General features: G+C 43.3%; 2 protein-coding genes across 2 annotated transcripts in view; one reads left to right on the top strand and one right to left on the bottom strand.

The window, feature by feature from the left end:
• Nucleotides 1–24,072, bottom strand: part of LOC138964735 (fibulin-1-like) — a 285,783-nt gene that overhangs the window by 84,149 nt on the left and 177,562 nt on the right. The window lies entirely within an intron of this gene.
• Nucleotides 1,835–22,182, top strand: LOC138965587 (protein Wnt-7-like). Its single transcript, XM_070337770.1, has 2 exons — nucleotides 1,835–1,894; nucleotides 21,700–22,182. Exons 1-2 carry the CDS (start codon nucleotides 1,835–1,837, stop codon nucleotides 22,180–22,182), a joined length of 543 nt encoding a protein of 180 aa, XP_070193871.1.

Raw genomic sequence — 24,072 nt, forward strand, 5'->3', positions numbered from 1 at the left:
CGGTGGCTAACTGGATGGGTGGTTCTGTCTCTGTTCGAAGATTCCTCAATAACTCGGTGGCTAACTGGATGAGTGGTTCTGTCTCTGTTCGAAGATTCCTCAATAACTGGGTGGCTAACTGGATGGGTGGTTCTGTCTCTGTTCGAAGATTCCTCAATAACTCGGTGGCTAACTGGATGGGTGGTTCTGTCACTTTCGAAGATTCCTCAATAACTCGGTGGCTAACTGGATGGGTGGTTCTGTCTCTGTTCGAAGATTCCTCAATAACTCGGTGGCTAACTGGATGGGTGGTTCTGTCTCTGTTCGAAGATTCCTCAATAACTCGGTGGCTCATTGGCTGGGTTGTTCTGTCTCTAGCTATAGATTACTCACTAACTTGATGGTAAACTGGCTAGAAGTTTCTTCCCAGTCTCTCGATGGCTCATTGGCTTGTTGGATCTCTCTGTATCTCAGGATAGCTCATTGGCTGTGTGGTTCTGTCTCTGTCTCTTTCTCTAGATGGCTCACTGGCTGGATGGTTCTGTCTCTGTCCCTGGATGGGTCGATACTGACTTGATGGTTCTGTCTCTGTCTCTAAATGTCTGGCTGGCTTTTTCTGTGGCCTAGGCTTGTTGATTGATGCTCGACTGGCTCTGTCTCTGGCCGGCTGGCTGGCTCCGTCTGTCCATCTGGCTGACTGCCTCTGTCTGTGGTCGTGGCTCAGCTGGCTGGCTCTGGTTCAATATGATGCCCAGGGCTGGCTTGGTCTCTGTCTCTTGCTGATCCACTCCCTGGATCTCTGTTTCTGTCTCTGTCTAGCTAGGCTGACAAGTTAAATGACGTGACTTTCCATTGTATACTGTTGGTTTTTGTATTTGTTTTGTTTTTTATATACAAAAGAACAGTCTGGAACTCAGATAATAGTTTTACCAGGTTGCATTCAAACATTGCTCAACGAAAATGGCAGCTGTATTTATCAGGGAATCAAGATTGATGTGAAAGATTATAGATTAGTTACGACCTCATGGTGACAATATCTTAAACGTAAGATTGGCTTGGCATGATTTCTGTCTGAAGGATACAAAGTTCAAACAGTAGTTAAAAATGAAAATTCATGCAACGAATCGTGCTGTTATGATGCAATCGGTTGTTTGAAGTCTGCACAACGTTCGTTTGGCGTTTACAGTTTCTTCTTTTGCTTACTGACACTCTCATACCTACATACCTACGTTCGTTGTTGAGGGACTCTCCCAAAGTTGAAAATGCAGAAGAATGTTTATGTGCTCCTGGGAAACTGTGAATAAACCACTCATAAACCCTATACAACACTGGTGAGACCTTCGCGGGAATACGCTCCTTTCTTTATAGTTCACCCTTGTAGCCTTTTTTTATTTGCTAGAGCGCCCAGACTCGTTTTTAGGCCTACAGTGGGAATCCCCCGTTTGAAGACACCCCCCCCCCCTCCCCCCGCTCCCCATTTTAGACTTCCTCGTTTTTAAGACCGTCCTTTATTATGTTCTGTTCATAGTCTCTGTAATAACCTCTGTAGGCTTATTGTGATTGTTCTCAAATCCAAAGCTTTAGCTCAATTTTTTTTAAGACTACCACCTACACCCCCTCCGCCCCAACCCCCGCTCCCCCTCCGTTTCCTCTCGCCCAAATCTAGTTACAAAACAACAACACTCTATCATAAAAGACGGGAGACGTAGTTCAGAGCAGGATTCGCGCCAAGTCACGGACTTACATTACCTGGACAGCTGTCTTCGCGCCAGCTGCTCTTTGTCTCTGTTAATAACTGGCTTGAGCTTCAAGGTCACCAAATGACTGAGTCGCTTACTTCCGGCGAATGCTCGAAATGGCGTTCAGAGAGAATCCTGATGCAGCGATGGATCCTTTTATTGACCAGATAATCAATGTAAGTTTGCTTGTTTTTATTACAAAAGTGAGTTTCAGAATGAGTGGTTTGTAGGAGTATTGTGAATCACTGATTCAATTACCAAACTGAAGTTGACAAGTGCATGTGTCACGGAACGCGGGTGACTGACTGACTCGAGAAGTACGAGTTGCCACGGTTTTGTTGTTGTTTATTTTTTTTTTAAAGATTATGAGAAGTTAAAATGTTTTGATGTGGCATTTCGTACGTCAGTTCACAAGAAACTTGTTTTGGTTGTAGCTAACGATTCCAATCCATTTCCTAAACATAACTAGAGCGAGAGAGAGGGATTGTAACTGTGTAAGAAAAGAAAAAGAACAAGTCGCGTAAGGCGAAAATACAATATTTAGTCAAGTAGCTGCCATTTTTCAGCAAGACCGTATACTCGTAGCATCGTCAGGCCACCGCTCATGGCAAAGGCAGTGAAATTGACAAGAAGAGCGGGGTAGTAGTTGCGCTAAGAAGGATAGCACGCTTTTCTGTACCTCTCTTTGTTTTAACTTTCTGAGCGTGTTTTTAATCCAAACATATCATATCTATATGTTTTTGGAATCAGGAACCGACAAGGAATAAGATGAAAGTGTTTTTAAATTGATTTAGACAATTTAATTTTGATAATAATTTTTATATATTTAATTTTCAGAGCTTGTTTTTAATCCGAATATAACATATTTATATGTTTTTGGAATTAGCAAATGATGGAGAATAAGATAAACGTAAATTTGGATCGTTTTATAAATTTTTATTTTTTTTTACAATTTTCAGATTTTTAATGACCAAAGTCATTAATTAATTTTTAAGCCACCAAGCTGAAATGCAATACCGAACCCCGGGCTTCGTCGAAGATTACTTGACCAAAATTTGAACCAATTTGGTTGAAAAATGAGGGCGTGACAGTGCCGCCTCAACTTTCACGAAAAGCCGGATATGACGTCATCAAAGACATGTATCAAAAAAATGAAACAAACGTTCGGGGATTTCATACCCAGGAACTCTCATGTCAAATTTCATAAAGATCGGTCCAGTAGTTTAGTCTGAATCGCTCTACACACACACACACACACACACACACACACACACACACACACGCACGCACACACGCACACACGCACGCACATACACCACGACCCTCGTTTCGATTCCCCCTCGATGTTAAAATATTTAGTCAAAACTTGACTAAATATAAAAAGGGGGAGTTCTGATCACAGATGTTTGTGTTCTGACAACAATATGCAGTCTAAGAATTTTCATTTGTTTCTGAGAAGAGGGCAGTGCAAAAGGACAGCTTACGGCCTTAGGTGAAATTGAATTGCTTTCAGATTCAGTATCTTATATGAATATGAGGAGCCACAAGCACTTTGATAAAAAAAAGAGAAGTCAAGGAACGAGACTTTGTACTACCACAGATTGATGTCCCATTACATTGAAATTGAATAATTACCATTTTTCAGTTATCTCAAACTTAACTATGTTTTTGTTATTTATTGATTTTTGACTTTTGGCTTGGGTACGGCCAAGTCAAAAAGGTGGGAAAGGTTAGAAATAGTCATAACAAGTTCACTTTTGGGTCTTTTTCAAATCTGTTTGCTGCATCTTTTCTGTGACCATTGTGGCTATGCACTGACACACAAAAAAGTGGAGAAAGGGGAGAAATGAAGATTTTTTCCAACTACATCACAGTCAGGGATTGTTGACATGTACATTGTCAAGAGGTCAAAACAAATTTTAAAAGCTGTTGGACACTGCACTAGTGTTGCTTTAATCAAGGCGAGTCTGGAACAATTGGTCCACCCCACCAAAAAGTCAACATGGAATTAGTTATGATTTTTTTAGCCTTTTGGCTTGGGTACGGCCAAGTCAAAAAGGTGGGAAAGGTTAGAAATAGTCATAACAAGTTCACTTTTGGGTCTTTTTCAAATCTGTTTGCTGCATCTTTTCTGTGACCATGGTGGCTATGCACTGACACACAAAAAAGTGGAGAAAGGGGAGAAATGAAGATGTTTTCTTACTACATCACAGTCAGGGATTGTTGACATGTACATTGTCAAGAGGTCAAAACAAATTTTAAAAGCTGTTGGACACTGCACTAGTGTTGCTTTAATCAAGGCGAGTCTGGAACAATAGGTCCACCCCACCAAAAAGTCAACATGGAATTAGTTATGATTTTTTAGCCTTTTGGCTTGGGTACGGCCAAGTCAAAAAGGTGGGAAAGGTTAGAAATAGTCATAACAAGTTCACTTTTGGGTCTTTTTCAAATCTGTTTGCTGCATCTTTTCTGTGACCATTGTGGCTATGCACTGACACACAAAAAAGTGGAGAAAGGGGAGAAATGAAGATTTTTTCTTACTACATCACAGTCAGGGATTCAATCAATCAATCAATCAATGACGCTTATATCGCGCATATTCCGTGGGTACAGTTCTAGGCGCTCTGCAGTGATGCCGTGTGAGATGAAATTTTATACGGCCAGTAGATTGCAGCCATTTCGGCGCATATTTACCTTTCACGGCCTATTATTCCAAGTCACACGGGTATAGGTAGACGTCAATTATTAACTGTGCCTAAGCAATTTTGCCAGGAAAGACCCTTTTGTCAATCGTGGGATCTTTAACGTGCACACCCAATGTAGTGTACACGGGGGGGGGAGGGTTCGGACACCGAAGAGAGTCTGCACACAAAGTTGACTCTGAAATAAATTTCCGCCGAACCTGGGATCGAACTTACGCTGACAGCGGCCAACTGAATACAAATCCAGCGCGCTACCAACTGAGCTATATCCCCGCTATTGTTGACATGTACATTGTCAAGAGGTCAAAACAAATTTTAAAAGCTGTTGGACACTGCACCAATGTTGCTTTAATCAAGGCAAGTCTGGAACAATTGGTCCACCCCACCAAAAAGTCAACATGGAATTAGTTATGATTTTTTTTAGCCGTTTGGCTTGGGTACGGCCAAGTCAAAAAGGTGGGAAAGGTTAGAAATAGTCATAACAAGTTCACTTTTGGGTCTTTTTCAAATCTGTTTGCTGCATCTTTTCTGTGACCATTGTGGCTATGCACTGACACACAAAAAAGTGGAGAAAGGGGAGAAATGAAGATTTTTTCTTACTACATCACAGTCAGGGATTGTTGACATGTACATTGTCAAGAGGTCAAAACCAATTTTAAAAGCTGTTGGACGCTGCACTAGTGTTGCTCTAATCAAGGCGAGTCTGGAACAATAGGTCCACCCCACCAAAAAGTCAACATGGAATTAGTTATGATTTTTTTAGCCTTTTGGCTTGGGTACGGTCAAGTCAAAAAGGTGAGAGGGGTTACAAATAGTCATAACAAGTTCAGTTTGGGGTCTTTTTGAAATCTGTTTGATGCATCTTGTCTGTGACCATTGTGGCTATGCACTCAAAGTCAAAAAAGTGCAGAAAGGTGACAAATGAAGATTTTTCCTTCTTACAAGACAATGTGTGATTTGGCACATTTTGCCTCAGTCTTTAACAAGAGCCTGTCTAACCCACTTTGAAGCTGTTGGAGACTGCAGTAATGTTCCTTACATCAAGGCGAGTGCACAATGGTGCATTTCTAACCCCCCCCCCTAATGTTCACTTTAATATCAATCAATCAATAGATATTCAGTCACAGTTTAACTAACTCATTCACCCTGATCACACTCATCCTGTTCTATTGTAGTTGTGCTAAGTTTGGTTTGCAGACTTTATTCTTTTTCCCAAATTTCTGTCCTCATGGCATCAAGTGGTTTTGTTTATAAATACCCCCCCCCCCTCCCCCCTCCACACACACTTCATACTATTAACACACACATTTCTTAATAAGTTATAATCTATAATTGCGATAGCGATAGGTACGTTCTCTGTTAAAACTAAAAGTATTTTCCGTTTAATTATTTAATTACCAAGTTTTAAACTGTGACCACTATTGTTAATGGGGAACTCCAGAGCCAAATGACGTGAGCAAATCTTGGCTTTGTCTGGATTGAAGCTGCCGTCAGCGCGATTTATGGCATGGATCAACGCAGCACGCCATTTGATTTGGTCAACACTGACTCCAGCCTTCGGAAGTTTGACGAAAGAAAGCCCTCTACATTTCGTTTGCGTCGTGTGGCATCCAAAAATACAGCAGTTTGAACCGTTTCCCTTGCACATATATGCCATTTTTCGCGAAGTAGCATCAGGACCGAAACACGCCAAAGCCGATGTCGGCCATTAACCGGAAGAAGCGGGCACCGCGCGTCAGGTGGGTGTGTCAAACAGTCCACTTATTCGACCTTGACCCTAAGACAGCCGTCCATCTCATGTACGTCCGTGCGCCAAGTACAAGACTTTTCTTTCTCTTCCTTCCGTACGCAGCTCACCCGGGCGAAATCGGGTGGACTGGAGCCACCCGTTCTCCTCTCCCGTACCCTCCTCCCAACCTCAACTCACCGCCCCCCCCACCCCCACCCCCACCCTACCCCCCTCCCCCTTCCCCTGGCTGTGGTGACAGTTTTACTCTGTCATTCGATCCGTCCTATCCCTGGGTAGCGGCTGTCTGAGACTGTTGTGATTCCCTCGATGCCCCCGGCTTGTAACAGTTGGGCAAACTCTTGTCACCAAGGCCTGTCTGCTGCACGGGGACGGTAGAGAGGTTAACATTGAAACGGAGACGGTGGTGATAGCGCGTGACGTCAGTGGGGAGGGGTGGGCGGGGGGTGGGGGTGGGGTGAGGATCGGAGTGCGTCTACTTTTTAAGACCTGGCAGCAAGAAGCCAGGACAGATTTCGAGTTGTGTTTATTGCGAAACAAAACAATTAGATAAGCAAAACATTCAAAAATGAGGCACTTTGCACTTTGCAACCCCCCCTTATCATAAGAGGCTCATCTTGATTAACTATACAAGTCCCAAAAGTCGTACATATTTCGATCAAGGTTTTGATGCAGTTATGTAAGGACCATAAAAAAATGAATTTCTTATTCGTGTATTAAAGGAAATTCTTACCCGAGTAGTATATATTTCTTACGAGAGGACCTGTTTTGAGCCAAATGGCTTTCGATATCTACCAGCTGAGCTACCGGGCCTTTCACTGGAATAGTAGCAGCCTTCCACGTGGACACATACCAACAATCTGCATCCTAGCTGCTTCCTCTGCAGAGGGATCATTTTTTGCCGAATAAATGTTGCAGATTGACAATGGTATCAGTTACAGTGGCGTGGTGGTCAGACGTCGGCCTCCTAATCTGGAGGTCGTACGTGAGTTCGAATCCCGGTCGCTGCCGCCTGGTGGGTTAAGAGTGGAGATTTTTCCGATCTCCCAGGTCAACTTATGTGCTGACCTGCTAGTGACTTAACCCCCTTCGTGTGTACACGCAAGCACAAGACCAAGTGCGCACGGAAAAGATCTGTAATTCATGTCGGAGTTCGGTGGGTTATGGAAACACGAAAGTACCCAGCATGCCTACCCAGCGAAAGCAGAGTGAAGCTGACTATGCTCTCAGAGTATAGTGTGGGGAACCCAAATGGGCAAACGAGCTCACACGTAACCAGAAAATTCTGGAACGCTGAAGAAGAAGAAGAAGAAGTTACAACATTAATTCATTAGAAAAAATATAATTACCACCCTATACAGCGAGCAGCTAGAATTTTTTTTAAAAAACAAGAAAGGTAAGTTGTTGGAACGTTTTTTATTGAGAAAACAATGCGTTACAGTCACAAACAAACAGTTGTGTCAATAACAAACGTTCCAACAACTTACCTTTCTTGTTTTTTTATTCTGAATTTTGGAACGTTGGCAGTCTCTTTGTTTTTGGAGTAGCGAGCAGCTAGGTCGAAGATGTGGGTTTTGCGTCCAAGTAAGAGGACGTCCTTGTCCAAGGTCAAATTTTTTTTATAAATAAAAATACTGGATGGAACTATCGTGATTTCCATGGTGATTCACACAAAAACTAAGAAACCTTTGCTCATATTCTGTTTCCTCTTCTTCCTGCGAGGCGAAGACAGAAAAAGACAAAAGAATGGACGATAAATAAAACTAAAAACGAACCAAATTTTAGAAGCCCGGTAGCTCAGTTGGTAGAGCACTGGACTTGTGATCGGAAGGTCGCAGGATCGAATTCGGGCCGGGACGGACACGGGTCAACTTTATGTGCAGACCCAGAGACGGAAGCCATGTCCCACCCCCGTGTCATCACAATGGCACGTAAGGTGGCTGAATACACCTAAACACGCAGACACCTGGGTAGCGCGACTCCGTTGCTGCTAGCTTTCCACTGGGAGGAAGCGACCCGAATTTCCCAGCGATGGGACAATAAAGACTAGTAATGAAAAATGAAAAAAATGAAACATGCGCATGGTCTGATCAGGGGAGTTAAAGATTGATACAGACGGTTGACGTATAAACGAGTATATAGAAATAAACAGACAAACGGGCGCGCAGACAGAAATACACACACACAAAGGTAAAACTAAAACAAGACCACAACAGCATTACGGAAAGCAAGCGAGAGCGAGGGAGAGAGAGACAGAGAGAGAGAGAGGGGGGGGAGAGAGAAAGACAGACAGAGACAGGGACGAACAGAGAGGTAGAGAGAGAGAGAGAGACAGACAGACAGACAGACAGACAGACAGACAGACAGAGAGAGAGAGACAAAGAGAGGTAGAGAGGGAGATATAAAGAAAGAGAGAGAGAGAGAGCGAGAGAGAGAGAGAGTGAGAAAGAGAGAGAGAGAAAAAAAATTCCAAGACAGAGAGACAACTACAGAACAAGGGGGTGGGAGGGGGAGAGGGAGGAGAGTTAGGGCTGTTTTAAATAACCACCTCGCTAAAACGACTGTTCTTTACGGTATCATTCAAGGGCCTTTCACGGGGCATGACTCAAAAAGTCGTGAAAATGCCAGATCACCCGGGCGCCTTTCGTTAGGTGTAAATAAACTTTATTGCTGCCTTGTTGTCAGATTTTACGCTAGCGGTGTGTTCTACTTACTTAGCTTGGCCACCTGTCCTTTTTGTGCTGAGTGTTGACACTGGCACGGCTCTTTGTCTATAGCGCGGGGTAGTTTACGTGCGCAATTCACATGTGGATAATACGTGTGAAACGGTTGTTGTTGTGTTTGTTTGTGTTTTTTTGGTTGTTCGGTTGTTGTTTTTGCTTGGTTGATGTGTCTGTGTGTGTTGGGGAGGGGTGCGTGTGTAGCGGGGGTGCGTGGGTGTGTGTGTGTGTGTGTGTGTGTGTGTATGTGTGTGTGTGTGTGTGTGTGTGTGTGTGTGTGTGCCCGCCTGTCTGCCTGCCTGCCTGTGTGTCTGCGTGCATGCGTCTATTTGTCAGTCTGTCTTTTGGGGGTGCCTGCTTAAAAGAAAACATTTGACATGAGATACGCGTGTCCTGTGGAAACTCTAAAGCCAAAAGATGGGCAAAACCCTGTGAACAGTGACGGCGATTTAGTGACGGCGATACAATCGTCAGGCCACTCTTGACAGATTAAGCAGAGTGTGAATATTATGCAGCGCAGTTTATTGTTTTCGCGTGTTACAGGTTACCTCTTAAATGGCACGTACAAACAACCCGTTCTTATGGACTTCATTGAATCTCTCCCTCCCGTTCCGTTTCTCTGTCTGTCTGTCTGTCTGTCTGTCTGTCTCTCTCTATCTCTGTCTCTCTCTGTCTTTCTCTTTTTCTCTGTCTCTGTCTCTCTGTCTCTCTCTCTCTGTCTCTCTCTGTCTCTCTGTCTCTGTCTCTGTCTCTCTCTCTCTCTCTCTCTCTCTCTCTCTCTCTCTCTCTCTCTCTCTCTCTCTCTCTCTCTCTCTCTCTTGTACATTGCTTATTCTGTTACCCTCAAAAAATAAATTTCAATTCAATTCAATACAATTCTCTCTCTCTCTCTCTCTCTCTCTCTCTCTCTCTCTCTCTCTCTCTCTCTCTCTCTCTCTCTCTCTCTCTCTCTCTCTCTTTCTCTTGACTATCTTCTTTCGTTATATGTCTCCATTGTAAGTTATTTTCACTATTCTGTGTTTTTCCTTTTATTTCCTTAAACCATGTGTTCCTCAAACCATGTTTCTCCATCCCTCACCACCTCACGCGCCCTCGCAAATATTCCAAACCTAAATGGACACCATTAGAGGGAGGTTTTACCAGCGTTATTGCCAGACTCTAAAAGCCACTTTGAGGCATTGACTCAAAAGAAGTCTCCGCCATCCGTGTGTCCGTGTGTTCAAACACACGGGACTCCGTTTCTAGTCTTGGAAGGGATTTGAACCCATGATCCCTTGTCTAGGGGCCACCGTCACGCCTCTGGTCATCTCCTCACACAGATCAAGTGACCGCCGAAAGACCGCTCGGACAAGCTCCTGTGTTTGGATAGATCATCAGAAGCTCGTTGCAGTGTGTGTGTTTGTTCGTAAAAGAGAGAGGAGTGCGGTGGAGGTGTAGGGGATTGTGCGAAAGGAGGCGGTAGACCTCTAGTATGGATATGTGTGGGTGTGTGTGTGTGTGTGTGTGTGGTGTGTGTGTGTGGTGTGTGTGTGTGTGCGTGCGTGCGTGTGTGTGTGTGTGTGTGTGCGCGTTCATGCCGGCGCGCGCGCGTCCAGACACGTGTGAGTGCTTTTGTGTGTGCGTCCTCTGTGTTCCTGACGTTCGAACAAAAATTTGCAAAATGGTTCACGAGGCAGCCACCATGATTTCTTGAGTGTTACGCCAGTAAGCTTTAAACCAGACGCACTAACACAGTTTTCAAAACAAGAGATTGGACAACCCTCGTTAGGCTCTCGCCAATAGGCGGAAGAAACCTTCAGGTAACATATTGTTTGGTTCGAGGTTCTGGTGTTTTCTCTTCAAAAATCTCAGACGCTTTAAAAGCACACAACATTTTCAAAGGCAAAACTGACTTGGTGACAAGGATGTCACTGCAAGCTCTGTGTCAGGCTCAGACTGGATTAGCCTCGAGAAGGGTTAAGGCGTATTTTGGCTTATGGCTGGTTTGAATCGGCGGAGACCTGAGTCAAATCTGCACGTCTGTGAGCGCAAGCTTTCAGTGGCAAGAGAACTTTGCACCGAAAGATCTCACAAAACACATCAGCTTGTCCTGTGCAACTTTCGCAGCGTCGGGGTTAAGAAAGAAAACCAGCTCGTCTTGGCACCTTAGAATAACATAACACAAGCGAAGGTTAGACTAGGTGTGCAGTACAGTAGTCAACACCGAGAAAGAAAAGCAAAACAGACACAGAAAGGAAAACGAAACACACTTTAACTTTTTCATGTCTGTAGACATACAACTTCAAAATGAGCTAGACTTTTAGACAATGATTAGTAACAATTTGCTTCCCAGATTGCAATCAGGTTTGGGATCAAATAATGAGAGTCCATTGGATACGACACTGACTTGCGCGGCCCAAAGTGCGCACAATAATATTGTCAACATTTTAGAACAAAAATAGAGAAATTACAATGGGTCCAGAACTTTGGAAAAGGTGAAAAACGCAGCAATGCACATCCGTTAAAAATGTCTTGAGCAAGTCACTGCGAATAATGCTATCTCCACTAACAGTCACAAAATAATTTTGAATTCTAAATAAACTTGTATGCTACTCTGTTTAACTGCTACATTCACAAATTATGATAATAGCCACGCAGCAAAACACACACACACAAACACACACACACACACACACACACACACACACACACACACACCATGAAAATCAAAACCATCATGATGACACAGATGCTTTCGGGAAAACAAACGATAAACAAAGACCAAGATCATTAACAAACAGCAGACTCCGATGGCGGCGCCGGTGTTCAGTCGCTGCGGGTGTCTCGGTTAGAACTGCAGACGACAACGAGCGATCATAGAGAGGGCTCACGAGATTTCAGAGGTGCGGTTGGCGATGTTGACTCTACCATTGGAGGCACTCTAAGCGGGAGAGGAGCGCGCCCTGGCGGTGGACACACACTTGTAAATCATGGCGCTTTGTGCTCTTAATCCGCGGAGAATCAAAGACGCGGTTGTGTCCCTTTGATGATTGTCACACTCGCGCCCGCTCTTCTTCAAACGGCCGCCCGGTCGCCATGTTGGGCCCCTTCCGCTTTTTTTTCGGTGTTGTGAGCGGCGGGCGACGGAGGGATGTGTGTGTGTGAGTGTGGTTGTGTGTGTGCGTGTGTGTGTGTGTGTGTTCGTGTGTGCGTGTGTGTGTGTGTGGGTGTGTGTTTATGTCTGTCTGTCTGTCCGTCTGTGTGTGTGTGTGTGTGTGTGTGTGTATGTGTGTGTGTGTGTGTATTGTGTTGTGTGGTTAGTTTTGATGAAGACAGAGTTGATCAGTATATGAATGAGGTGTGATCAACATTCGTAGAAAAGAAGCGGTTTTGGGGGGATGTTTTTTTAGTGTCTTCTTGCCATGACATTCTTCCTTTGGATCTTCTTGCACCGTGTATGTGTTGTCCTTCAGGGGTTCAAGTGGGTTTCTTGTGTCCTCCTTTGTTTCTTTATTTATTTGTCTGTCGACAATTTTTTCTTTTTTTTTAACTGTAAGAAAAAATAATTTGTCAGTTTGTTTGTTTGTTTTTGTGGGGTTATTGAGCTCTTAAAGCATTTTTTTTAGGCTGACAGCATACAACTGGTAGATAATATGGGTCATTTGTCTTTTAAATACGTCAGTTTCTGTGTTGCTGTTTTATTCTGTTTTGGGTACAGCTCTTTTCAATCTCGGGGTCATCGGACGTTCGCAGATATTTTCATTCCATGTCGTCCATAATTTCCCGGTAATGTTTCTCAGATCATGCATAGGCCGAGGTACCCCCTTTTTCATTTGTTGAACCAATTATTGCCCTCTTAAGGTCAGGTCACATTAAGTGATCCCTTCGCGAACACCAAAGACAGGACAGCCAACATTTGGCCAGCAATAAAGACAGCAAATGCAAACAAAGACCCGGCGTGGAAAAAAAAGAAGAAAGAAAAATGAAATACAATTGAAACTACGAGAACGGGAGAAAGAGACAGAGAAAAAAAAGGGAAAGAGAGTTCAGATTGTTGTGGCCTTTTTACGCCATTGCGGAGGGATTTTCCCCTTCCGTGCTTTTGTTTGCGTTTGGTTTTGTGCGCCTGTTGTTTGATGTCGAGTAATTAAAAACTCTGTTTTCTGTCTGTCATGGCTCCTTTTGCCCTAATTCTATTTGGAGTTTGTCTCTCTTTTTCCCCCTGTTCGTTTTTTTCTCCGATTCCCGTCTGTCGACCATGCTGTGTCTGCTTCGAAAAGTCGAGGGCGATTTGTGGGTTGAGTGGGTAGGAGTGAAATCCGTACAATGATGATGTCCACCCCCCCCCCCCCCCACCCCACCTCCCATTCTTAGTCGATTTGACACGATTTGTTTTTATTCATAAAGAAAACCATTGTTTGTTTGTTTGTTTCTTTGTTTTTGGGGGTGTGTTTTTTTTTTTTTTTTTTTTTTTGGGGGGGGGGGGGTTGTTAGCTTTTTGTTTCTGTTGTTTTGTTTTTGTCTCAACGTTACTTTATGTCCCTGTGTTTTTGTCTCATACATTTTTTGTCTCTAGGTTTTTGTCATGTTTGCATTTATTTCAGTGTTTTGGTTTGGTTTTATGCACCTGCTATATAGTTACAGTACTTTGTCCTTCGGCTGGTGCGTTGATGCCTTTTTTTTTTTAAACTGAAAGAGAAACCGGCAAGGTGCTGACTTTCGTTTGTGCATTGTTGATGGTGAATGCATGTTAATTTATTTTTAATATACTTTCTTATGTGATAACCAATGTGCTATATTTTCTCAGGACAAAGAACAAATGTTTATTTTGAATGTTTTATGTATGTTATTATAACGGACACAAACGCTCAGCAATGCAATTTCCCTTTTAGAGATTAATAAAGTTATTGTATTGTATTGTATTGTATTGTAAAACACGGTGTGTTTTTTCGCTTGTTAGCTCACATAAAGGTTGTCCAAAGCTCACCTAGCCGTGCCAGACAGATTCGGTCACTGTCCAATGCTAGCATAGCACAATGCCATCCCAAAACTGCTTTCCGATGGCCTGGTTCGTTTCCGTGGTTGTGTCTAGTTGTTTTTATGTACAAAGGGGTTAGGCAGAGATGAAAAAGATTGAGAGAGAGAGAGAGAGGGGGGAGGGAGGGAGGGAGGGAGGAATTAGGGAGAGAGAAAGGTGCACAAAGAGGTTAGACAGAGAGAAAGAGATAGATAAAGAGATACAGAGGGGAACGATCTAGAAAGAGAGAGCGAGACAGTCACAGACAGAGAATCGCGCGAAGCCATAATAACTCTTTGTTTTACGCCCTATTGAAGAGGTAATCCATAACCTGTGAAAACGGAAAACACGCACGACATATGATATCCAAACTCTACTTAATCTGTCAAAACGCTTGACAGATGCCCTCACATCCATCATCATCATTGCATGTTGGTGTCTGTCAGTGTCCAATACGTTTCCTGTTCGAATACAAATGTTGCCAGGTATAAGTCAATACGTTTTTTGTCCGTATACACATTTTCCCAGTTTAAGTTATGAACGTGACTAAAACGCTACAGCAATGACCTCTTGTTTTGGACTTTTTTGTCTGCTTGTCTTTTGCCATCTTCCCAAACGTTCGGACGTCACTCTATTTTCTTTTCTCGCTGACACACAGTTAGTTACTATCCCTTGTTTACTTAGAATATTCAAGCATGAAAACAGGAATATGACAATAGAAAACTGAAGGAATCCTTCCCACACGTTTGCAATTTTCTCGTGTAAAAATAAAAGATAAAAGTGTCCTTTAGACTCTCATATCTTTGTTTCTAGTGGAATTAATTGGCCAGGCAAAGCATCAGGATTGTCCTTGAACCACTTTTCAAATGATGAGTATTTTCAATGCAAATTTGCTTACCATCCATGCTAAGTACCAGCATTACTAATGCAAGACAAGTCAATGCAAACATACATCGGTTTATCCAGACACTTAAAACATCATCAACTTACTTTACTTATAAAAAAAATATTAAAAAAAACCCTGATGTTTCGCAATGAAAAAATGAAAAAAAAATAACAACTAAGACTGGATAACATGTTTTCAAAGACAACAACTTTGCACACTGAATACCCGAGTGGTGATCATAAACACTTAAATCTGGAGTCACCCCATACAGGGTTTGTCCATTTTTTTCTTTCTCTCAAATGGCTACCGCCTGCGGTTTCTTTCCTTCCAACCCCCTCACATTCACTTTCAAAAACGCGCATACTTCAGGGCTTCTCCTGTCCAGTGCCATAAAAACAAAAATGGCTGTTTTTACAAGAAACACGTCGGAGAAGACGCAGCAAAGTACGCGTGATAAAACGAATGTAATGATATTTGTCCAAGACGGCCTCCAAACAGAAGACGTCCTCATGTCCACTGATGCGTCTTTTGTCAAGAGGGGGACCTGATTTGTTTTTCTGTCAGCGGGAGTGGGATAGAAGATGTCCACTGACCTTAAAGTGCCACTCAGCGTTTCTAAACAGCCTGCAGGGTGTATATGCTAATTCAGTTTGGACACACTCTGTTGCATTTGTTCCTTCTCCTGTCCTGTATAATGTCATCCCTGAAATGGCGAACGAACGTTTCGCACTCGCGAATATGCCCCTTGTGATTCTACCGTGAGGGCGCAAACAACATTTATCATTGGACGTTCTGGAAAGGACTGAGTGGGCGTGAAGCCTGCGATTCTTATTTTCTGAGCATACCTTTTAGAAATTCTCGATGGTCATCTCCAGAATCGATGGCAGATCTTCTTAGTTGGGGAGGTGCCGGAACAAGAAGTTTGTAATTTTTGTTTTCTATTTTGCGTTGTCTTTGCCTTTCTTGACAAACCCAGGATACTCTTGGTACTTTGCATACTTGATGGAGCAGATTTTCCTATTTGAAAATAACGTGCAAAGGAACGAGTGCGAAGCTTGCGGTTGTTATTTTCTGGTTCTCCCTTCTTTCCAGACAAGGGAAACCCCTCCGGTAGTTCTTCAGGGTTTGTCCTTTCACAATTCTCGGAAAACCCTCAAGAATTTCTCGATGATCCTTTTCATTAATCGATGGCTGATTGTCCTTGATCGCCTTGAAATAATGCTTGAGTAAATAATGTTGTCCTCCCTCTGGCATGGTTAGTTATTAGACTGATTCATTTCCCCCCGCGGGTTAGGGGGAAGAATTTACCCGATGCTCCCCAGCATGTCGTAAGAGGCGACTAACGGATTCTGTTTCTCCTTTTACCCTTGTTAAGTGTTTCTTGTATAGAATATAGTCTATGTTTGTAAAGATTTTAGTCAAGCAGTATGTAAGAAATGTTAAGTCCTTTGTACTGGAAACTTGCATTCTCCCAGTAAGGTAATACATTGTACTACGTTGCAAGCCCCTGGAGCAAATTTTTGATTAGTGCTTTTGTGAACAAGAAACAATTGACAAGTGGCTCTATCCCATCTCCCCCCTTTCCCCGTCGCGATATAACCTTCGTGGTTGAAAACGACGTTAAACACCAAATAAAGAAAGAAAGAAAGACTGATTCATTGAGGAATACAAAATGCTGCAAGTATTGAGAAAGTGGTCGCTTTTCTCTCTGCGTTTCTTGCTTCTATTGCTGCTGCTGCTGCTATTCCTCCTCCTCCCCCTCCTCCTCCTCCCCCTCTTCTTCTTCCTCCTCAAATTCCTATTCCCCCTCCCCCCTCTTCCTCCTTTCATTTTTACTCCATTTCTCCCACTCATGTGTAAGCCTACCTTCTACATGGACCGGGATAATCGTTCTTTTAAAATTCCATTGGAATCTTTCATCTTGCATTTTCCAGTCGTTTTGATTTACACGTGTACGCCATCCATTCCACGCCAGTGAATAGCCAGATTCTAATCAGCAAACAATAATAGCTTTTTCGAGAAAATGCCTGTAGCAAAACAAAATAGGTTGCCTTCATAAGCAGCCAATTACGTGGGAGTATCAATAACATAAAGCAGGCAATTTTATATCAGAGTGTTGCTGTCTGCTCTTTGTATTGTTGGACACAGGCAGGACTTACCAGCACGTTTCTGTTGTCTTTGCTTTCTTCCTTCAGGTTCAAGTACTTTGAAGATATCGCTTTGATGAAGCATAAAGAGGGCCGGGCTAATTCCCTCCATATTGCATTCTTCTGAAATTGTTACAGGTGGAAACTTCTTCATTGCCATTATGTCCAATACAAATTCAAAAAACATAACGCATTCCTCTCTCTATACTTCCCCACTTTTCGCCGTTTTTCTTCGATCTTCATTCGCACTCTCCTCGGTCCTCGTCGCAAAAAGGGGGGTCTTTATGAAGCAAACATACTCTCGGTTAGCTTCAAGGCGCTGCTTTTTTTTCTGTGTCTGTCTAATTGAAAACGAAATCCCGAGTGTGGATGAGTGGGAGTGTTCTTTGTACGCGCGCTACAGAAGAGCAATATGTCCCCACTTAACGGGGGGCCGGAGTGGTTACTTTACTACATGCTCAAGGGAAGGAGATACACTCGTTCTCGTGTAGCGTTTTCTGTGTTTGGAGAACTGAGCGAAACGTCTTTCGGGCCCGCTGAAGGGTTCCGCCGTGGTGGTCCTTACACGTAGTTCTTCTGATGGAAGTTGTCTCAGTGTTCGCATCTTGTTCATAAGCTGGAGTCTTTATGACAGCACGTGTTAGAATGTTTGTCTATGCCTGAGTCAAGGCTTCTCGAATACTTGTCCACACTTACATTCAGGTCTCTGATATTGAAGTCTGTTCCGTGAATAGAGTACCTCACTGTCCTAAGACCCCGTTGAGACCGTTTTGAGACCGTGTTGAGACCATGTTGAGACCGTGTTGAGACCGTGGTGAGACCGTGTTGAGACCGTGTTGAGACCCCGTTGAGACCGTGTTGAGACCGTGTTGAGACCGTGTTGAGGCCGTGTTGAGACCCCGTTGAGACCGTGTTGAGATCGTGTTGAGACCGTGTCCATATTCTGGGCCGAGTTGCACGAGAAAGTTACCAACCGGGTGGGAGTCTGCCGCGATGTTTGATTGGTTGAAATTGAGATTTGTTGTGATTTCAACGAATCAGAACCCGCGGTTTGTTCTCACCTGTTTCGGTGCGTGCAACACAGTCCAGGTCTTTGACCGTGGAGGGTGTTCCGCGGATGAAGAATGTACGTTAACTCTAGTGAAACCCTGGTGAGAACATTCACTTCTACGCCACGGGCTTGTGGACCTCAAATCTTAGTTGGCGTTCAGATTAATTTTGCTGGTGGAAGATGTGAGCTTTAGGATGACATGCTTGGGGCTAGTAATTTGTTTTGATACAAGTCTGTTTCACAGGGTAGTCCGTATACACACGATGCTTTTACCCCAGGTCAGACTATTTAAATTCATGCAGGAGTCTGTACTTGACGATATTTGTGTGGAAGAGTTGTATTTCTTCAAGATGAAGCCAGTTTGGCTTTCAGAGCTCAGTGGCTCAGATCACTGATGGCAATTATGGCGTTACGATCTGCAAAATATGATTTTTCCGATCTCCCAGGTCAACTTATGTGCTGACCTGCTAGTGACTTAACCCCCTTCGTGTGTACACGCAAGCACAAGACCAAGTGCGCACGGAAAAGATCCTGTAATCCATGTCGGAGTTTGGTGGGTAATGGAAACACTAAAATACCCAGCATGCCTACTCAACGAAAGCGGAGTGAAGCTGACTATGCTCTCAGAGTATAGTGTGGGGAACCCAAATGGGCAAACGAGCTCACACGTAACCAGAACATTCTAGAACGCTGAAGAAGAAGAAAACAGAATTAGCGGTATATTCTGAGGGTCATCCGTGCAGGCATGTATAGAATGGGTATCCTCAGTTTCCTCAATATCCCCCCATTGTGCAAAAGGTTAAAATCTCAAAGTTCCCCATAGCCACTGTGAGACTTAGTCAAACTAGCCAGACTTGTTTTCCCCACAACGAAAACCCCACAAACGTCACGTGAGTGTGTTTACCCCAACTAGACACATCCTTGCAATGTTTATCTCGTCCGATTCTTATCAGTTTACTATCGGGCCGGCCGTACCTATGGCTCCTTTTTTTCTAATCTCTGTCGTCGCCAAACAAACAGATTAAACTGTCTTCAGAATCGCTTTGAAGCTACCTCGTGAGTGTCCTTTTATCTTTCGTGGGTCCCCATGTCTTCGGAAGAGATTTCACACAACAATAGTGCTAATCCCCGCAACTAAAACTGACGCGTGCGTCCAGGATCGCTTTCAGCACGCAACGGAACAATGATACAGTAGCAATGCTTCACGTACGTACCACTGGCTCTGAAGTCTTCGTCGTTGGCTTTCAGGAAACAAAGAGAGAAATTTACGAAGTTGACTGTTACCGATATATCGTTTGTAAACCCAGACTTTCATGTGTGTGTGTGTGTGTGTCTGTGTGTGTGTGTGTGTGTGTGTGTGTACACAGCAATGCAGACACTCGCCGAGTCCTCCAAAACTGGAAGAACGTACCTGAAAAAAGTGTTTGAAGGAGACGGTATTTAAAAGAAGAAAAGGACGCCGTGAGAGGATACATCAAAAAGATAATGTGAGAGGTTACAACAAACAAATACTAAGAGACGATGACCAAAAGATGCTCGGGAGACACTTTGATCTTGTGTCCACAAAATTCACATATGAGACACATATAACCTGGCGGCTTGGTAAGAATGTCAACCGAGAAGATGTCCAAAGGAGAGGATTATCAAGAAGATGTCATCAGATTCTCTGATGTTAGGTCTAGTACTCGACCCAAAATACGATTACGTTTTCATAGAGAGATACACGTTGAGGACTTTTCAGCTTAGAGAAGACTTCAAAGCGATGCCTAAAGGATGATAAACTGTATGCGAGTGCAAGGGTTTTGTGTAAGAGTATCTCAATAACTTAACTCTCGACAAAGACTCAAATTGTTGCGTTCTGTCTCGACATTTATGCAATGTATAAAAGCCATCAAAGGGGGATATGCTTCCCACACATAAAGAACAGTGTACTCCCCATGTTTTTTTCTTAGGCTGAAAGTACTTCCTAACATGACCCTTGGATTGAAAAGTTTTTAAATACGTCAAGACTCTTCATTTCGCGCCTCGGAATGTTCAGTCTAGACCGAATATAAATTTAGATAAAGATCGAAAATAATCTTTCTTTCTTTTTTTCCTTTTTACATTTAGTCAAGTTTTGACTAAATGTTTTAACATGGAGGGGGAATCGAGACGAGGGTCGTGGTGTGTGTGTGTGTGTGTGTGTAGAGCGATTCAGACTAAACTACTGGACCGATCTTTATGAAATTTGACATGAGAGTTCCTGGGAATGATATCCCCGGACGTTGTTTTTCTTTTTTTCGATAAATGTCTTTGATGACGTCATATCCGGCTTTTTGTAAAAGTTGAGGCGGCACTGTCACACCCTCATTTTTCAATCAAATTGATTGAAATTTTGGCCAAGCAATCTTCGACGAAGGCCGGACTTCGGTATTGCATTTCAGCATGCTGGCTTAAAAATTAATTAATGACTTTGGTCATTAAAAATCTGAAAATTGTTAAAAAAAAAAAAGTTATAAAACGATCCAAATTTACGTTCATCTTATTCTTCATCATTTTCTGATTCCAAAAACATATAAATATGTTATATTTGGATTAAAAACAAGCTCTGAAAATTAAAAACATAAAAATTATGATTAAAATTACATTTCCGAAATCGTTTTAAAAACTATTTCATCTTATTCCTTGTCGTTTCCTGATTCCAAAAACATATAGATATGATATGTTTACATTAACAACACGCTCAGAAAGTTAAAACGAAGAGAGGTACAGTAAAGCGTGCTATGAAGCACAGCGCAACCGCTACAGCACCAAACAGGCTCGTCACTTTCACTAGCGGCGGACTACGTTCAGTTTCATTCTGTGAGTTCCACAGCTTGACTAAATGTAGTAATTTCGCCTTACGGGACTTGTTTAATTTTTTTAATTTTTTTATCTCTGGCTGCAGCAATGAAAGAGGCGTGTGGATGTTCATTGGTTATTGTTGGTAATTTGTGTGAGTTTTTTTTTTCTTCCTGCAACTGCCCTGGGGGATATCTGTCTAGGCGAGTCATTGCTTTGTGTTCCACCTTGTGCCTTGCTCAGCGTAACCCGCCCAGTAATGAAAATCTAAAAACTGTATTGTGTTTCGCACCAGTGAGCAATTGTTGGCGTCTTTGTTCTTTTCGCGAAATGGGTGTTTTATTTCGGGCTTTTGCGGTTTGTTAAACATGTGGTTTAATTGCTTTTGCATTATTTATATTTCTGTGGTGTTACATGTCACGTTTTACAGTCATCAGTTGTTGTTTTTGTTTCCATGCTGCCAGTCACCCTACAGATGAATGTGAAGGCTGATTTAACATTACCCTATGTTCTCTGTCTCTGTCTCTGTCTTTCTGTCTGTCTGTCTCTCTGTCTCTGTCTCTTTCTCTCTCTTTCTCTCTCTCTCTCTCTTTCTTTCTCTCTCTCTTTCTCTTTTCCCCGCTCTCCCTCTCTCTTTCTCTCTCTCTCTCTCTCTCTCTCTCTCTCTCTCTCTCTCTCTCTCTCTCTCCTCTCTCTCTCTCTCTCTCTCTCCTCCCTCTCTCTCTCTCTCTCTCTCTCTTTCTCTCTCTCTCTCTCTCTCTCTCTCTCTTTTCTTTTGTTTTTTTTCGGGGGGTTAGTCCATTACTGAACAAAATCACTAATTCTGTACACAACAGCATTCCGGAAAGCAAAACCCCTCTCAAAATCACCAACAATGTCTCTAACCCCATTCTCCTTTTCTTTTTCTAACAGGCGGTGAAGCACAGCATGGGCACCGAGTGCAAGTGTCACGGCGTGTCGGGCTCGTGCACCATGAAAACTTGCTGGACCACGCTGCCTCCTTTCAGAAAAATCGGCGACGAGATCCGCAAACGCTACAGAAAGTCCAAGCTGGTGGAACCCTACCTGGGGCGGCGAGCTCGCACGCCCATTTCTCTCGTGCTGAAGAGGTCTAAGAGGAAGCATCGCAAGCCTCGGCGGAAGCATCTGGTCCACCTGGAGAGGTCCCCCAACTACTGCGACTACGACCCGGACACGGGGTCGTTGGGCACGGTGGGGAGGAACTGTAACAGGACGTCTCGCGGGACCGACGGTTGCGACCTCATGTGCTGCGGGCGCGGCTACAACACGCACCAGTACACGCGCACCTGGCAGTGCAACTGCAAGTTCCACTGGTGCTGCCGCGTCAACTGCCAGCGCTGCAGCGAGCGGACTGAAGAGTACACGTGCAAGTGAGGAGCGTCACGGTGAAGTGATGACGTCAGCAAGAATGACGTCACATGAGTTTTTTCTTTTCTTGGTTGTGTTGTTACGAACGTCAGTGAGCGGACTAAGAAGCAACCGTGGAAGTGACGTCGTAGTGAGGTTATGTCGTGATGACGTCAGCAAGAATGACGTCACTTGAGGTTTTTCTGTTCTTGGTTGTGTTTTTACGAACGTCAGTGAGCGGAATGAGTAGCAACCGTGTATGTGACGTCGTAGTGAGGTTCAGTCGTGATTACCTCAACGATTAATAACGTCATGGAGGTGTTTTTTTCTTCTGGAGGTTGTGTTGTGACGGACGTCAGCATGGTAAAATAACGTCAGGAGTGAATGGTGGTGCTTCCGTTCAAAGTGACATCAGGTACAGGATGGGCGTCATCAACGGCATTCTACGAACGTGACGAGCACTGGGTTGCGTCGGTAGATGCAGTTGTGTAAAGTGACGTCATTGTTTTGACGATGTAGTTAAATCTCTTTGAGTGAATTGCCATCGCTTCGACAAAAGACCTCGGCATGAATGTACATGCAAAAATGACGTCAGTGTTGTGTGACAGATATGCTATTGTATTCGTTCCAGCGACGTTCGGTGATTGTGACGTCACTTTGTCTGTGCAGTAATTTGAAAATGGAGTCAGAATTTACGTTTGCGAGGAACGACGGTGCTCACAGATGTTATTTTATTGTCAGTGCAAAATGCAAACATTAAACACAATGCAGACACAAATTCCTTGAACTCGTGAAGGAAGACACACACAAAAAGACCAGACTTACCACTGACATAACATTCTGATGCTTCCAAATAACGCTTCCAGCAGTAAAGAATGACGTATGTGAAAAGCGACGTCATGCATCCTTTTGGGTGCTGCGGTCGAACGCAGCCAGCTGACGTGAAAATGGAAGAATAGACTTTTTTTTGTTTGCAAAATAATGTCAGAGGTTGTGGACGTTTTTAAAGGAATGACAATGTTATCAAGCAGGGAATGCAGTTGAAGGTGATTCCTTTTGCTGGATTCAGATGAATGCTGTATGCATCGACCAGCATATGCCCACACGTACTTTGTGACCTGGTCGTAGCACTGTCATGTCATGGTTTTTCAAACAATATTCAGTGGCGAGCACAACATGTGCGTTTGCTGTACACTTCACTCTACGCGGATATCAGTGGAATTCGTGCATGATGACGTCATAAATGAATGACGTCATTCATACACACATTCACTGTACTATCCTCGTGTTCAAAGGAGGAAGTAACAACACAACCGAGAGATGAAAGCAAAGATACTTATGAAAACTGAAGTCGTGATCATATTTTTGAAACATAACATGGTAATTTTGTAACGAAGTGGTTGTCCATACTATTTTTACTTAAATGACGTCAACAAGTCAGTTACCCTGCTGGATCGCCGCTTTGGACGCCAGTATGTTAATGATGTCACACATGGATTTAATGACGTCACACATGGATGTCGTCATTATGGTATAAGCCTGGCGAATCAAGTCGTGTTCCAAAGACACAGTGGATTTTTGCGATATTATCGAACACGAGCTTCAAAAACAGTGACGTACATGTTAAATGAACGTCAGTTGCACATCCTGTATCTGACACTTTACGCGAATGTGTGTCGTCCGTTCTCTGAGAACAGTCAACGTGGTGATGATGTCAGTGATAAATGACGTCAGTGATACGACTTGCATTTCTTCGTGTACAGTCCGGACTTCCTGTGCTTCAATAAGGTTGTGAAGACAACAAAATGACGTATAATTAAATCAAAACGAACAGAGAGAAACGTCATGATACATATATTGTATTGGTTGACATATATATAATGTGTGACGTTTTGGTTTTAGGTACGTGTTGTAACT

This window comes from Littorina saxatilis, linkage group LG4 (assembly GCF_037325665.1).
Source record: "Littorina saxatilis isolate snail1 linkage group LG4, US_GU_Lsax_2.0, whole genome shotgun sequence".
Lineage (NCBI taxonomy): Eukaryota > Metazoa > Mollusca > Gastropoda > Littorinimorpha > Littorinidae > Littorina > Littorina saxatilis.

Coding starts and splice junctions, on each gene's coding strand:
- LOC138965587 (XM_070337770.1), top strand. CDS start 1,835: ATGGCGTTCAGAGAGAATCCTGATGCAGCGATGGATCCTTTTATTGAC. Junction 1,895..21,699: donor TTATTGACCAGATAATCAAT/GTAAGTTTGCTT, acceptor TTTTTCTAACAG/GCGGTGAAGCACAGCATGGG.